Consider the following 17,499-nt stretch of genomic DNA (forward strand, 5'->3'; position numbering starts at 1 on the left):
GAGCAGCTGCAGATGGTGGCACGCTGGTTCTGGGCCTGAGAAACAAGCACTGACTGGTGGGATCACATCATTCTTCAGGTATGGGATGACAAGCAATGGCTGCAGAACTTGTGGATGTGCAAGGCCACTTTTCTGGAACTGTGTGCAGAACTCACCCCAGCCCTCCGGCACATTGACACCAAAATGAGAGCTGCACAGACAGTGGAGAAGTGAGTGGTGATCGCTGTGTGAAAGCTTGCAACACCAGATTGCTACCAATCAGTTGGGAATCAATTTGGAGTGGGAAATCCACCGTGGGAAGTTGCTGTCATCCAAGTGTGCAGGGCCATTAATCATTTCCTGCTACATAAGACTATGACTCTCAGCAGTGTGCCAGACGTAGTGGATGGTTTTGCAGCGATGGGGTTCCTGAGCTGCAGTGAGACAATGGATGGCACACATATCCCTATTTTGGCACCAGACCACCTTGCCAGAGTACATCAAAAGAAAGGGGTACTTTTCTGTGGTAATGCAAGCTATGGTGGATCACTGGGAAAGTTTTACCAACATCAACACGGGATGGTCAGACAAGGTGCATGACACATGCAAAAAACTGCAAGCAGGGACTCTCTTTCCAGAACAGAGGATTACCAATGGGGATTTTGAAATGCCAATAGTGATCCTGGGAGATCCAGCCTACACTTTACTCCCCTGGCTCATGAAGCCATACACTGGCCACCTCTACAGCGGCAAGGAGTGCTTCAACCACAGGCTCAGCAGGTGCAGAATGATAGTTGAATGTGCCTTTGGCCACTTGAAAAGCCACTGATGCTGTCTACTCATGAGTTTAGACCTCAGTGAAAAAAATATCCCCATAGTTATAGGTGATTGCTGTGCACTTCATATCTGTGAAGCAAAGAGGGAGACATTTCCACTGGGATGGAGGGCAGAGGTGGAATGGCTGTCTGCTGATTTTGAGCAGCCAGATACCAGGGCTATAATAAGAGCTCAGTGGGGAGCTAGACACTTCAGGGAGGCTTTGAGAAATGCTAAGCTCTGATTCATTACTAACAAAGCTGCCAAATGAAGAATGAAAGAAGAAACAAAGATTAAATAAAGGAGAAAGGTAATGAATCTCATTGTCACACTCGTATTTGTATTCAGTGGCGAGATGATCTCAAACCACAAAGCTGTATCCAGATCTGAGCTGGATTTCACATACCTCAGAGTTCAAAGCTCTTTTGGATCAGTGGATTGGCTTCATGCCTGTCTCTAAATCAGCACAGGATTTTACAACAATTTAAGTTCTTTCAGATGGGCTCTTCTGTTAGTCAGGATGGCCATTTAACCAGGACTTTAAGTTTTCCATGGGGTATTTCAACTAAATGGTTTCTCCGCTATGTGATATGGGCAGGTATGAAGCAGGTGGGTGATAATTGTATCTCAGGCTTCCAGTCTCATCACAAATCACCCTCATTCTGGATGACTGTCCTGGCCCAAGTGAGAACCAAGGACTATGACCTGCTTTTCTTGCTGAAAGAAGAGACCCAGCCAGCTCTCATCTTTCACTGGTGTGTTAGAGAGCAGTATGTTGATGGAGATCCTCACTGTACAGACAGTGTCTTTTGAATGGAGGGGTCCAACAGCTGAAAACCATCTAGGGTTCTCTGTCTTGTCTGAGGAGGAGCTTATCTCTCTCCAACCAAGCATGGGAGTAAAACACCCCAAAGAAGGGTCTTGGGGAAGTTGAATCCCCTACCAACAGATTTTTGAGCTACCAGGTCCCTGCCCCCTGAAATTTCTGTGCCACTCTATCTGGCCCCCAAACATATCAGAGCTAGAATGTTTCTTACCCAGAGATATTGGGGTCACAGTCCAGGACACCGTTTTTCTTCCATTCACACAGAGACAATAAGAGTCCTCTTCCTTCTCCACAGGGGTAGCTCGGAAGTCGGCAGATGAAGCCAGTGAGATGCTGACCTGTCAATTGTCCAGAGAGCTGTCATCAGGGAGGGGGCCAGGGAAATTAGTAGTAACTAGAGATGCAGACAGTACGGCAGATGGGATGTGCAGAGAATTGGGCAGAACAGGGTTTGTGGTACTATAAGGGACAGAGGGGGTTGAGGGAACACATGGGTTTAGAAGTGTAGATGGTTACAGGGGTGTAGAGATTTGGAGTTACAGGGCTTTGGGGTGCTTGGGAGTTATAGGAGCATAGAGGCTTGGGTGCACATGTGTTTGGGGATGACAGGGGCTGCAGGGAGACCGGGGGCTAAAAAGAGCTACAGACACAGGAGTTTGTGAAGCAGAGAAGTGTGGCCTGTGGGTTTGGTTGCACGGGGATGGTGTGAGTGTCTCTTACCCTGATGCAGCGGGTCAGGTAATTGAAGACAGTGGCCTTTAGCGTGAAGGCCTCGCCACGCACCACGGAGTAGGGCAGGGTGAGCTCCACGAAGAAGGGTTGGAAAGCTCTGAGGGACGCGGTTGGGGACAGGCCAAAGCCAGTGTCACTTGAGGTGCAGAATGCATTAGCTTTCCATTCTGTGATGGTATCAGGGATTGTCAAGGGCAATTCAGCACTTCCACTGGAGCTGGTGACAAAAAGAGAGATCGGATCGTGATCACAGCCTGGTCAGACACTGAAGGAAAACCCAAGTGTTCCAGAGAGTGATGTAGGGAACTCAGTAGATAATGCTCTCCCCTCTGAGTCCACACTGAGCTCAATGCTCAAGTCTGATGCAGTGCTTCAGGGAGTGATGTGGGGACTCAGTAGGGGGTGCTCTCCCCTCTGAATTAGCACTGAGCCCATTGTGGTGGGAGGTGTTGTGCCAGAGGAGGTGCTGTCTTTCAGATAACACATACAGCTGATATTTTGACAACTTGTGATAATTAAAGACCCCACAACCCTTTTAAGAAGAAGAGGGGGGCTCACCCTGGGTCATTACAATCCAAATGCTTAGATTCCCCCTGCAATTTCAATTGGAAATGGGGCTCTTTTTCACTTTCCTTTCTAGATGTTAGTGCAGTGTTGTTCTGCACTGTAAACATCTGCCATTGGGGAACAGCCCGCAGGTGGCTGAGTGATTTCTGCACACACAGAGTGTGAAAAGCACTTTGGGATGATGAAAGAGGCTCAGTAACCATCAGGAATTCATATTATCATCACAAAAAATAAGGGAATGTTAAAACAGCAACAACCAGCTACTCACGTCAAAGGCACTAAATCCCAAATCCATGTCTCTGGGAAATACTTTCGAACTGTCTCCACCGCTGCTGGAAGGGTCTCAGCCATGACAGGGTAACCTGAGTCCAGTACCCTTGCGTGTCCTGGGTGGTGTGAGTACAACTGATTAACATAGATATAATGCACCAATACCAGCCTGATGCTTCCATCTCTAAGGGTAGGTCAACAGATGTAATTTCCAGCTTGGGTAGATGTATGTACACTACACTACCTGTGATCAAGCTAGTGTGCTAAAAATAGAAGTGTAGCAGTGAGGGCATGACAGGCTAGCCTCCCAAGTACATACATAGGGTCCCAACACCCCATCCATGCTGCAACAGCTACACTTCTCTTTTTAGCGCACTAGCTCTTGACCAAAGCTAGCACGTGTGTGTCTGTCAGACCTGGAAATTACACCTCCCACTGCAATTTAAACACACCCTGGGACACTTTCCCCTCCAGCTACACCGGTGCAATCAGACACCCAAATCGGTTGTGGTGGGCAGGGTGGGAATGGAAAGTTCCATGTCTGAAGCATGTTTGAGGGGTCACATCACAACTCCAGTGTGTCATTTTCTGCTCCACCATCACTGCGAAGCTCCCAGCCTTTCAAAGGATCGGCCTTAGAGCTGGTCACAACAATTTTCTCAAAGATTTTATTTTGACTCAGTGGAAATTCTCATAAAAAAACTGTTTCCATCAACAGTTTCTGGGGGGCGGGGTTGTTGGAAAACTGAAAAAAAAACCACTTTTTTATTTTGGATGAAAATTTTAAAAATCCACAAAAAATATGTTTAAAAAATGATTTTCCCATTTTTCCTTATTTTTTCGTGTGTGGAAAATAACAGCCATTTTTTGCTCACCTGTGTATTAGTATTGTTAAACTAGGCATTAGAGTTATAAAAATGTGTTCAGTGTTTAGACTTTACGGAATCCTTGTAAGCAGCTGCAGGCGTTAATCTCACTTATAATATCGTATCCCATGTTCTAAGGTAATATTTAGTGTTTGCTCTGTAACTGTGAATCACCAGACAGAAAAGAAGCATCAACGAGTGTGAAATACCAGTCTGACAAAAAGAAGGCCCATCAACACCAGACAAACCATTGTGGAACATCAGTTGATTGTTCCCGCTCCACCAAGAAGAGGAGACGGGCCACTGAATTACTCCCAATGACTGAATTTGCAACTCAGAGAAGGGGCAAAGAGATAAAAAGCCCTAATAAGGAGGAACTGTATTTTTTATGCTGCTTGGAGTCTGAGGGGCAAGGATCACACAAGCAAAAGATCCCCAGTGCTTGGCCTGGATTAGCCCTAAAGGTTATATAGATATTGCTTATCATAGAGGCTACTATTACCATTTGAACAGGACTGGACTAGCAAGAGGTTGCAGGGCAGGACTCAGGGGCATTGGCAGAGCTGTGTGGGGAGCCCAGGACTGGAAGAGCAGAGGCATCAGAGTTTCTGTCTACAATATGTTTAACTAGCCAGATCTATTGGCACCTCACCACTATTTATTTATTTGGATTTATAATACACACAAACCCCCACCAATCCAGTGCTCTAGGCTCTTTCCCATACATTGAAAATGCACCTCTGAAAATCAGATATACACCAATTAAGAATCTCTCCTGCTGGTGGGAAATGTTCAAATCCATCACCAAGCAACAAGAGGCCAGGTGTTTCCAGACTACCCACCACTCCAAAAAACCCCACTTACTCTATGATAGTGGCAAACAATCCTTTTTCTTTTTTCCCCCTGTACAGCTATGACATAAGAGTTAAGAAAATCTTTATATTGGAATTGGTCAGCTTCAACCTCTCTAATGTCTGGTGGTAGAGGCAGTCCAGAGCAGTGATCAAATGTGGGCAGATGATGGAGCAGCTGGGAGGTTGATCAGTATCAGAGGCAGCCTGGGGCAGTGGTCAGAGTTTTCTCAGGGGTCAGTAGCTGGAAGCTCCAATCCAAGGGGTCAGGTCAGTGCATCAGGGAGGCCAGACCAGGCGAGGCAGCAAGGCAGGGTCAGGCGAGGCTGTCCAGGCAGCAATCAGCAGGCAATGATCTGTTGCTCAGACAGCTTCCTCTTCCTGGTGGGGCCTTTAAATAGCCCAGGTACTCACTGACAGTGCTGCCTGTCCATCCAATTGGAGGACCGGGGCATGGCTGCTGTGGATTTGTAGGCCATTAGCACTAAAGCTGTTGGTCAGGGGCAGCAACTAATGATACTACCTAAAGACCTGGGTTCACTATCAGGGTCTAACAACCTGGGGTCTATTGGTGCCATAACGTGCCAGTGGCAGAAGACCCAGGCTGAAGCTGACTAATTCCATCATCAAGATTTCTTCCTCCCACTTCAATTGTCCCTAATCATCCATAAACCACGGTTGTGACCCTGACCGACCAGGTGCCAGCTCATGCCAGAGCCCCCGGCCAATTCACTTGTGGGTGAGTATAGATCAAAGTGATTGTTAAATGTATCAGAGTGTATGTGGTGTTTCAACTTCATGAAAACGAGTGGGATGTTACTTGCTTTGTTTTCACTTATCTGTATCCTGTTATAATGTAGTAGCAAACATTTACATTGTGTAAACCCTGTAACTAAATAACCCATCAAACAAGAAAGAAGCCTTGTGCAATGCAAATGAAGAACTTTAACAGAAAAGTGCAGATTTCAAAGCAAGTGGTCATTATGTGTGATGATCTGAGGTCAAACACGCTAAATGCATTCCTCACTCTGTCACTAAAAGAAAAACCCACGTGGTTAGTAACCGTGTCAGCTTGTTTTTGGTGAGAAGAAGCTATAAGTATGGATTCAAGGAAAGATCCTGCATCTCTGAACTGTTTGGACTCTTACAGGGAAGTGTGCCAGATGCGAAGCGGAGAGACAATCTGGGCACCCTGAAAAGACTTGGGAAACTGGCAGTTTATTACATCACTTCCACCATTTGGAATTACAGACTGTGACTCATCTATGCATATATTTTACCTGCTTTAACCTCTCAATAACTCTAATTTCCTTTTCTTAGCTAATAAACCTTCAGTTAGTTTACTATAGAATTGGCTACCAGCATTATCTTTGGTATAAGATCTAGGGGTAAGTGACTGGCCTCTTGGGACTGAAAGCCTTCTAAAATGTGAGGTGATTTTTGTATAAGTAACTTTTTATCACAAAGTTCAGTTTGTCTGGGTGGCAAGATAGACTGGAGAATCTAAGGGGATTGTCTGTGACTCCATGGCAAGATTGATATAGTGATCCAGGAGTTAACATTTGTCCCTGGCTTGGTGAAATCTAACTATAGAATACACCACCAGTTTGGGGTGTTGCCCTGTTTTCTGACAATCTGCCCTGAGGTAGACAGTCATGGTTGTGAGCCACTCCAGACAGCGTGACAATGATGACTCGGTAGAAAGCTGTGCTTGGGAAACTCTCTACTGGTGCCTGAGGATGGAAGATCATTGTAAAGTCTTAGTGAGCTACCCACAGATTTGTCTGCCAGCAGCATAATATTCTCCCTCAGAACTCCCAGAAACAATTTGGTTCCATTAACCTCCAAGGATGAGGCTATCAAAGCAGGCCCCTCACTCTGTCAGGAGAAGTGTGCCCCAACTTCAAACTTCAAGACGGAGTGGTCACCTCATGATGTGGGAAAAACTTCCAAATGCTCAATCCACAACCCCAGTCCCAACACTAGAGCTAGCATGCGGCCAGCTATGAGCAACAGCGTTCACCCCAAAACACAGATGCGCTCTCTGCTCAGAACAGAATGCTTGTGGCCTTTACCAGTTCTCCTGAGTGCTTGTGCTGATACCCCGGCTTCACTGTGAAATCCTTCAGAACTTCTGTAACCCCAAGCAACTTGAGGGAACTGGAGGCAATAATGTGGCTTTCTCACCTTGGAGTTTGTGAAGACCTTTAAACCCATTTCCTGTAGGGAAAAACCCAACACACATTTTGTTATTTATTTCTGTTGAGGTTGAAATTCCAGAACTGACACCAGTATTAGGGAGACAAGGTGGGTGAGGTAATATCTTTTATTGGACCAACTCCTGTTGGTGAGAGAGACAAGCTTTTGAGTTTACACCAATTGGCCCAATAAAAGATATTACCTCATTCACCTGGTCTGGGACCGACATGGCTACAACACCACTTCATACACCAGTATTTGGGGTTTAATGAGCAAGGAGGAAACCTTGACACTTTTCCTTGATGGGATATGGAGCCTATTACCCATAGATAAGGCTATGATCTAGTCATGGAGGTCACAGCAGTCACGGATTCCATGACTTTACCGGCCCTCCATGATTTCTACACTTCAGGAGGTGGAGGCAGGACTGTGTGACCCTGCCCTGTAGCTGGGGCTGGCTGCAACCAGGACCCTGCAGCCCCAGCCCTGTGGCATCAAGGCTTGGTGAGGGCTGCAGCCGGGTCTGTGTGCCCCAGCCTTGTGGCTTCTGCTGGGGGCTGCAGCCAGGGCCATGCACCCCTGCCCGGCGGCTGCAATAGGGGCCACGTGCCCCCCTTGCAGCTTCCCAGGGCCATCCGCCCCACCAAACCCTCCCCCCCTTGCTGCAGCCAGGGCTTGGTGGGAGCTGCAATAGGGGCCGCGCACCCCTGTCCCGCAGCTGCGGCCAGCTCCAGAGCGGGGGCTGTATGCCCCCCATGGCTGCACCCCCCACTGCAGCCCCTGGGACTCCATTCCCCCTCCTACTTAGCCCTGCGCCTCCCCCCCCCGTTGTTTTTAGTAAAGTCACGGACAGGTCACGGGCTCTGTGAATTTTTCCTTATTGCCCGTGACCTGTCCGTGTCTTTTACTAAAAATAACCGTGGCGAAATCTTAGCCTTACTCATAGAGCACAGGGTGACATTCAGTCTCAGGTCTGGAAGACTGGATGGCTCAAAGGGATAAGGGAATAGGATACAGGGTCCTTTTATCTCTAGGGCACTGGTTCCAATTTCCAATCCAACCCCAGGTCAGAGGTCGGAGTGAATCAGGGAATGGAATACAGAGACTTATCTCTAGATGTCTGGTTCCAATCTAGCTCCAGCTCAGAGGGCATTCGTTAGTCTTGGGGGATGGTAAGGGCACATGGATTATTTTGTTTCTAGTTCACCAGTTCCAGTCTAGTCTCAAATCAGCACTGAATCCAAGGCGTTCCTATATACTGGTCATTCATTGCTATGTGAAATGAGCTGGTGAGTATTAGGCAAGTTCTTAGTGGCTCAGGTGCCCCCCTTTACAAAGAACACCTTCACCATAAGCACTAACACACCCCTTTTTAGCAGCCTTGGAAGAGAGGTCAAGGATTGAAAAGCCCATGAAGACAGCATTTGCCTCACCCTAGAGGTGCTCAGACCTGATCTTTCCAGGTCAAAGCTGAAGCACATTGAGGAGGGACAGTGCATGGTGGAAGCTTGCACCGCCATTGTACTTGCTCCAGATATAGCTCCGTGATCGGCACTCCAGAGCAGCTAGCCCTGCACCACGTGCCACTCACAGCAGGTTTAAATGTCCTCATCTCCCCACAGCCACAAGGACTGGATGAGGAGACTTTACCTTTAAGATGCTATAAGTATCCTCTTCATCTGGCTCCGACACTGGAGCATAGGTGACTCCATTCACAATTATCTTCTCTGCGGCAATGCACTCCTCCTGGGGATCCATCGGCAGCATGTCTGCGCCATGATGATACCCCTGAAGTTCCTTCACTGGTAGCAGGTTATACACCTGGGCAAACAGAACTGTGTCACTTGGCCTCATCAGTACCAAGTGCCATGAAACACTGCTGGGGGAGACAGACAGGCAGAGGCAGACAGACAGATATATACAGAGAGAAGGTGGAAGTGATAGAAAATAAACCAAGAACAGTAAATACACTACAGAGCAGGGAGAAGGAAAGAGGGAAGCTGCTTCTTTGGCTGAGGGCAGTTTGTTGCTCTGGCTATTATGATCAACTATATCAAAGTACCTGCTAAAGGCTCTAATGCTCATATTAATGGCCCTTCTTTCTTAGCCAGGGACTGTTACTTACTATATATTGGTAAAATGCCTGAGACTGGTCTAGGCCTGTAGGCGCTACACCAATATAAGTAAATAAATAAATGAATAATAGGCCCTGAACAAGAGAAAATCAGCAGCCCCATTGACCAGGGCTGTTTCCAGACATGGTAGCATCCCAAAGGAGTTGAAAAAGTTCCTGCAATCTAAATGGTGCCCAGTTCTCTGGTGAAAGAAGATAAGATAAGGGCAGGACAGCATTAAGACATCCGCACTGACAGAAGGGATTTTTTTTCCCAGTAGATGCCACTCCTCAGCACTGAGTTGGTCTTGCTTGGACCAGGCTGCATCATTTTCTGCTACCACGGCCCCTAAGAGAAGACCAGCTCTTGCAGCTGCTGATCAATGGACCAGGCTGGCACTTACAGAGCTGGGAGAGAGCTCGGCTTCAGGCTTCATGAGGAGGACGCTCTTGTCCACAGCACGGACGGCGCACAGGGAGCCCGGGGAGGCTCCGATCCGGAGGTGAGTGTCGGAGGCGGGGAGGCCCTCGGCCGGTGAGAAATGCAAGTCAACCTGCAACCCCAGAAAAGGTATTAGAGGAGCTACTTCTCCAGGTACCGTCACACACTGCCCCGCAGCACAACTCAGTCCTGGAACCGCCGCACACAGCTCTGCCAATGCCCCTCAACCCTGCCTTGCAGCCCCCTGCTATTCCAGTGCTGGGCTCCCCACACAGCTCTGCCAATGCCCCTCAGTCCTGCCCCGCAGCCCCCTGCTAGTCCAGTCCTGGGCTCCCCAAACAGATATACATTATTATCTACTGAAATTCAGTTACTCTCTAAGGTGGCATTGGAGCAATTGGTGCTTGGTAAATTCTCTGTTCACATTGATGACTCAGTTCATGATTTTATGGCTACCATGAACACCAAGACACTACCCCAAGTGGTTGCTGGCTCTGCTTGTACAGTGGACACACCCATGCTCTCGGCCCAGAGCCTCTGTTGCATCCTGAATATACCAGGAGGGATTGTGGGCCATCAGGGAGCTGATTTTACAGCAGCCCTGGTAAAATGAAGAACAGCCTAGGACCTGGATGCTGCAGATGGGTAATGGCTCCCAAGAATCCCTCCACCAGCTGGAAATTGCCAGAGCAGTGGTTTGAGCATTGGCCTCCTAAACCTAGGCTTGTGAGCTCAATCCTTGAGGGGGCCATTTAGGGATCTGGGGCAAAAAATTGGTCCTGCTAGTGAAGGCAGGGGACTGGACTTGATGACCTTTCAAGGTCCCTTCCAGTTCTATGAGATAGGTGTATATATCTCCACTCCTCATTCTATCACCTCACAAACACTAAGCCCTCCTCTTGTTGAGTTTAGGCCAGTGATCCTCAATGAGGCTGTAGAGGTATTGGGAATACACTGAGCTACACAGGCAGTGCTTTGGACCCATGTCTTCACTGGCTGATGAAGGCTAGCGGGGAAGGACTGGGGCCTGGTGGAAACTGTCAACCGTTCCCAGGCTGTCAGCTTCTCTTAAGGAAGCTACTGTGTGGCTGTCACTTGATGCTGACAATCTGGCTGACTGGGGCCCAGTACCTGTTCTTCCATGTTTTGGTTAAGATTATTGAGAAGGTTGTGGTGAAACAGCTCTCACAGTATCTAGATGCCTCGGCTCCCCTTGACACTGGCCAACCTGGATACAGACCTAGATCTGGTATAGTGACTCCACTAACTGCTTAGGTAGATGATCTCCAGATGATGAATAAAGATCAGGGCCCAGATCCTCAAAGATATTTAGACCCCTAACTTCTATTGAAATTAATGGAAGTTAGGCACCTAAATACTTTTGATCTGGTTACAGGTGTCCAAGCGGATATTATCAACTACCTTTGATACCACTGATCTCAAAGGGGCATTCATTTGCCTGTGAACCCTAGGAGAAGAGGGGCAGCCCTTAGGTGGCTTGGTGCCTGTCTCTCAGACGGGTCCCCAAGGATAGTTTTGGGCAATTTCTCTTCCGCTCTGAGGGCCCTCTCATGTGGGGTTGCACAGGGCACATCTTGTCCTCTCTCTTCTTCAAAGAGTATATGGGGTCATTAGGAGGACATAGGCTATGGACTTTCAACAGGCTGAGGACACCCAGCTCTCCTCTGTCTCATCCGATCTAGTCAGTGCTACTAAATGATTTACTGATTGCTTGATACAACATGTGGCTTGGATAAGGGTAGGCTGGCTGGAGTTCAGTATGGAGGAGATGAAAGTGATGCTGGTAGGATGGAGGGAAGCAGCCAGAAGATACAGCAAGAATTAGATCTGTCCCTTGAATGGAGGCTGTATGGCTGTTACCTGTCCTCCATGATCTGCACTGGTTGCCTATCAGTTAGTGGGCTGCGTTTAAGGTGATGGTAGTAAGCTAACTAGATTGTGACCTGGTTACCTGACAAACCCACCTCCCTTGCCATCCCACAGTGCCACAGTGGAGATCAGTGGAGGTGCTAGAGCTGGAGCCCTGTCAGTTTTACAAGGAGGGGCTCTTGGTAGTGTGTTGTCTGGGAGGACCCTTTGGCTATGAAATCTATTCCACCTCCTCACCTCATCTGAAATACCACGAATCAGTTAATCTTAGGGCTATTTTTAAAATATGGTAAAATCACCCAGAGCATTCGACGATAAGTGACTGTTTTAATGTTCGCAAATCTAAATAAATAGATACAAACAGCTGCTGCTCTCTAATCAATGACTTCAAGTGAATTGGGGTTTCTCAATCAAGACACCCACCTTATTGGCAAAGCAATTTTCGACCTGGAATTTGACTGAATCAGCAATAGGCTCCTGATTGGGTGAAATGGTGTATATGAGCATCTGTGCCAGGGGAGCAATATCAGACTCCACGGGGAGCATCAGTGAGAAGGTCCCATTAACTGGCAAATAAAACAAGAGAGAAAGGCTAAGTTACAGGAAATTGGCTCCAGGCTAGGGCCACACACCTCCCTAGAGTCTCTAGGCTTCCCTTCATGTCAAACTTGTTACAGCTGGGATTCCGACCACATGGAAACACAGGGAATGGAACTTGATTTACTGATGAGAACATCGGCTCTTACTGCTTGGGCACATACTGGTGACATGAGTTTGGTGAGACTCAATCTAGTTTCTAGACCCTCATCATTAACTGTGTCCCTCAGGAACCCAGAAGCCCCACGTACCCCAGAAAATAAAAGGGAGGATTTTGTAAGAGCCTGGTGGCTGAGGAAGGGATGCAGATTGGGTGGGATTTCTACACAAGGGTTAAAGCAAACCCAGCCTGAATTACTCAAGATGAGAGTCTCCTGAGACTGACGTCAGTGACAAAGAATATATCAGTCAGGAGATATGAGGAGCTGCGGGGGATTAGAGCTCGGCAAGAGCTGCAGAGCTAGAATGGCTATAGAGGAAAGAAATTCGTTCTCCCCCTCTTTTTCCCCCCATCTCAGGGGATGGCACACGATGATCCTCTCACTGCATATGGAAGCAGCCTGTGTTTCAGTCACAGTGGCCTAGCCTCCTGGGACAAAGATAAGGGAAGGGGTGGTGAGAGCTCACCATCACCATGCTCCACAGCCAGAGCCTGGGTCCCTGCTCGCACAATGCCTCCTTTGGCCATCACCTGCATGGAAGAAGAAGCCTTCCTGTTATGGGTATTATGAGTAGGAGAGGTGTTAGAATGGGGGAACCTGTGAGAGGAATGTCAGGAATTTTGGGCCTCAGGTGGCTGGAGCCAGCAGAGCTGCTCTATTGATCTCTGCTAGCAAAATTCTTTGTGTTTAATCAGGGGCAATAGAACCCAGTTCCTCTTCTTCTCCTCATAAAATGTTGGTATCCAGCATTGGGGCTCAGCAAAGAGCATCAGCCCAAGGAAAAGAGTGTGAAGGATTATGGGTAATATAGGTACAAGTTCTTGCCCCAGGACACACACAATTTGGGGCCCCACCTAGAATTACTGTCCAGGGACTCATTGTCTGGCAGGCGCTTGAGCCTATCTGTTGTTGTCACCTATATGTAGAAAAAGATCAGTATGTCCAGGTTTACCAAATAGTAAAAGACGATTTCCTTCTGCTCCCCCACAGCCTCTGGCTTCAGGATATAGTGCACCCGGACTTCCTGAGTGTGGCCACAGCTTAGCGTCTCCGACACAGGCTCTATTTTGAGAAAGCTGTTACTCGAAGAGTAAAACCGCTTTGCTCTGAAATAGCCCAATTCGTATGAAGGACTGGTCCAGGAACGGTCATAACAGTAGGCGCCTGTTTTATGAGTTGCCTGGTAACAGAGAAAATATTTATATAAAACATTTAAAAATGGAATTGAAATTCACAGCATGTGTTTAAAAGAGCGAGATAATAATGGCCTGCTTCTGGACAGGGCCAGCTCCAGGCACCAGCACAGCAAGCAGGTGCTTGGGGCGGCCAACGGAAAGGGGCCCCTTTGGCAGCAATTCGGCAGTGGGTCCCTCAGTCCCTCTCGGAGGGAAGGACCTGCTGCCAAAATGCCACCAAGAAAGCAACGTGGTGGAGCTGCTGCCGATCGCGGCTTTTTTTTTTTTTTCCTTCCTGCCACTTGGGGTGGCAAAAACCCTGGAGCCGGCCCTGCTTCTGGAAGGTGCTAGGTGCTTTGTTCATCAGAGAGTCAATAGGAAATCAGGGTGCTCAGCATTTCACAGGACAAAACCCACAGAGGACATGGATTCCTTGCCATGTACAAAACAAGACACATTATTTATTTATTTATTTATTTATTTATAGTACTAATCCAAAATCCTTACTCAGCCAGAGCTCCCATTGACATCAATGGGAAAGCTGGCCCATTATTTTTATGACATATTATTTGTATAGCACCAAAAGTGTGCTAAGAACTTTACAAACAACTTTGAATGATTTACCTGGTACCAACAGAATTTAAAATCTGAACTGAACAGCAGTTTTGGAGATGAGAGAATTCTGGTCTGAGAGCAGAGAGGAGAGAACTACTTTGTATTTGCAGGAGGAGGTTATTTAATGCCTTGAGCTTGCCCCACATGCTTGCCTTTCTTTATTTTAACCTGTCTGATTTGAAATTCTTGAAATTTTTCCCTATAATCCCTGAAAATTTCAAAAATGTCCCTGGTACATTGTAGATATTTTCAATGTTTTTAATCTGGGACAAGACAATTACAATCAGAGGGATAGCCGTGTTAGTCTGGATCTGTGAAAAGCAACGAAGAATCCTGTGGCACTTTATAGACTAACAGAAGTATTGGAGCATAAGCTTTTGTGGGTGAATACCCACTTCCTCAGACACATTAAAAAAATCAAGCATCATAGAATGTTCCCTCTTTGAGGGTGAGATAACGGAGAATGAGTCTATTTTCCACCTGTTATATATTTGGACAATAAGATAGGCCACATATTGATGCTCATTTATTCTGATGTTGCATCTCAAGCTAATGCAATCTCAGCAGGAAACTCGGCAAAAAAGCCATTTGTGTGGCAGGTTGATTTTTTTTATGGCAGCTCAGAGGTTTTGAATGTTGGAATCGGTCCTGGGGGATGAGGACTGATGGGCAGAGTGAGATGGTCAAAAGTACAAGATATTGTGTTTATCACATGAGGCTACACAACTGATGGCAGGGTTGTTGCCACCTCATGGCTATGAAGGAGATATAGATATATACACACACTCCCTGGGTGAGAGGATATCTGTTTTCAGCAGAAAAGCTATATAAACCCCTAACAGTTACTCCCCTTGAAGCCCCATCAGTAACTCCCCACCCTCCCCCAGCCACTCACTCTGAGCCCAATGGAGGCGAACTTGAACTTAGATGTGTCCAGGGCAAACCGTGCTCGCCCCTGATCATCTGTCGTGTAGTTGACTTGATAGCCGCTCTCTTCCACGGAAATCTGGACTGTTTCATTGGCGATTGGCGCTTCGGTCCCATCCACCAACTTCACCTAAAGGAGATACACCAATACCCCATGTTTACACTAGGCAAGGAAGTTGGTGCCCACAATCTTACTGGCCCTTTACTCCATCACCATGAAAGGTGCTTGCTGTGAAACACATTGTGGTTGGGGAATCTGCTGAGGGACTCTCAGAAGCAGGTGGAAGTGAATATGCCAGAGGATACTAAAGTGTCTGAGGTAAGGACAACACCTTGTGCCCAGAGTGGGAAATGCAATCTCTGAATCCCGTTTCACTGTCTCTTTCTCATCACTCCCTGTGGGTCAGATGAGTGCACAGTGGGCTCAGAGGCCACACATCCCAGAGCTGTGAGAGTTAGAGAAGCAGCACCTTGACTCGACCCAGCAGGAGGCATCCTCAGAACAGAAAAGGGTAGGCGAAGGGCCAGAGGGAAAATTCCACCACAAACGTTTCATCTGGGCCCTCAGGACAGTCAAGGAGAGTAGCTGGGGTCTCACAGAGATAGGTAAACTCTAGCTCAGTTTGAGCATAACCAGCTTTGCACAACCCCAGGTCTTACGCTGCAGAGACGCTGGTGCCAGAACTTGTGACGAAGAAGCAAAGGCACTGGGTGTTAAAAATACTGTGATCCGGCAGCTCCCATGGAAGGAGAGGAAATATCACCACGCTGTGACTGCAGATTCTGTGGCACACTCATTTGATGCTCACATGTCATTTACCTGCTTGTGGTTTCAGAGGTTCCCTACCTGCCCAAAGAAGGGGATCCCAGGTTTGTAATGGGAGTCCACTTTCTCAAAGGTGACTTTGCTAATGGTGGATGTGAGTTTGCAGGAGCCCGTCCCAGTTAACTCCACCCCTGCAAGAGAAGAGAACAAAGAGGGGGCATGAACTAACACATCTTAATCATGCCTTGCAGCCCGCTGCCATTCCAGTCCTGGGCTCCCCCCGCCCAGCTCTGCCAGTGCCCCTCAATCCTGCCCTGCAGTCCCCTGCTATTCCAGTCCTGGGCTCCCCACACAGCCCTGGCAAGTCCAAACAATTCATACCTGTCTCCTCCTCTTTAATCTTGGCTTCCACTTGGATTTTATCCTCGTACCCAGCTCGCCTGAGCTGGAATATCTTGGTCTTTACCACTTCAGAAATGCAGCCGTGGCTGTCTGCCTGATGGACAAAGAAGAACAAAATTCTTCAGGACTTTGTCTCTCATTCACCTGTTTGTAAGGTTTATCATACTCAGAAAATCCATCCCTGCCCATTGAACTGAGAAAAAAGAAATTGGCAAACACCACATTTTCACTGTTCAGGGTTTTTTCCCCCAGATTTGGAAAGCCCATAAACTGACAATGAACATTCTGAAATATACAGCAACATTGCTGCCAACACCACCCAGTACCTGCATGTTCATCCAACAACCAAAAATTAGGAGACTAGGCTATTATGTGCCACAGGCAGAGAATAAGAGGGACTGGGGTGCACCAGTGCCTGAGGCCACTGCAATGGCAAGGAGTCCAGATCCGTTATTACTGGTACATCTAGTCTGGTATCCCACAGTGTTTTCATGGAAAAAACCTATTAACCTATCCAGTCCAGCTCCCTGTCAGTGCAGGATTGTACCCATAGCGTATATACAGTTTTATTATCCATGCCACCTCACACCACCAGAGTAGCAATAACCCACCTGTCCAGAGAACTCCTCACACACTGCCTTTGCATCCTCGCCATAACAGGAGGTGCCTGGGTGGTTATATTTCCGGCATACACGGACGTTCACAAGGCCAGGGACTGGCTTTCCAAAGGTGTATCTATAACCAGGGAGGGGTGAAAGAAAACCAAGGCCATTAATGACATGGAAGAGATGGAGGGATGGTTAGTCCATCCCCACAAGGACCCAGGCAGGGTTGTTTATTGTCCAGGATGCAGCCTAGTGATAAGTGGGAAGTCCTTGGTGGCCACAGCTTTGTTAACATATTGGGCTCAAATTCAGCTATGAAGTAAGCCCTACCTACATCAGGCTGACTGAGCCTGTTAGCTATTTTGTCCTTCCTCGTGAGTCAATCCTTCCAGCCCCTCCATTATTTGTGTTACTCTTCTCTAAGTCCCCTCCATTTCAACTTGGATAGTAAGTGCCCAAGAAATAAAAGTACTATTCTAAGAGGGTCCTCAACAGAGCCAGATAAGGTGTGCGTCTATATGAGGGGCAAAACAATGCTGCCAGCTGTCCCTCTGTAAATCCCATCCAACTCTACTGAAGTAATTTGCCATGTTTCTTGTATAGCCGAGAGCAGAACTCAGTCTTGAAGAACCCATTGCAAGAATACCAACTGCTGGAAATGCTTGGCTGAATCACTTGTCTGCATGTTGCATAGTGTCCA

General features: G+C 47.5%; 1 protein-coding gene across 1 annotated transcript in view; it reads right to left on the reverse strand.

Annotated features, from left to right (window-relative positions):
- Positions 1–17,499, reverse strand: part of A2M (alpha-2-macroglobulin) — a 46,357-nt gene that overhangs the window by 17,068 nt on the left and 11,790 nt on the right. The window contains exons 8-20 of the mRNA XM_054040223.1: positions 16,806–16,929; positions 16,174–16,288; positions 15,874–15,983; positions 14,995–15,156; positions 13,262–13,489; positions 12,776–12,839; positions 11,975–12,117; positions 9,624–9,773; positions 8,757–8,927; positions 6,983–7,127; positions 3,189–3,306; positions 2,342–2,570; positions 1,833–1,959 (exon numbers count right to left, since the gene is read on the reverse strand). Of these exons, the coding sequence (XP_053896198.1) occupies positions 1,833–1,959; positions 2,342–2,570; positions 3,189–3,306; positions 6,983–7,127; positions 8,757–8,927; positions 9,624–9,773; positions 11,975–12,117; positions 12,776–12,839; positions 13,262–13,489; positions 14,995–15,156; positions 15,874–15,983; positions 16,174–16,288; positions 16,806–16,929 (1,886 nt within the window). The remainder of the gene's footprint in view (positions 1–1,832; positions 1,960–2,341; positions 2,571–3,188; positions 3,307–6,982; positions 7,128–8,756; positions 8,928–9,623; positions 9,774–11,974; positions 12,118–12,775; positions 12,840–13,261; positions 13,490–14,994; positions 15,157–15,873; positions 15,984–16,173; positions 16,289–16,805; positions 16,930–17,499) is intronic.

This window comes from Malaclemys terrapin, chromosome 1 (assembly GCF_027887155.1).
Source record: "Malaclemys terrapin pileata isolate rMalTer1 chromosome 1, rMalTer1.hap1, whole genome shotgun sequence".
Lineage (NCBI taxonomy): Eukaryota > Metazoa > Chordata > Testudines > Emydidae > Malaclemys > Malaclemys terrapin.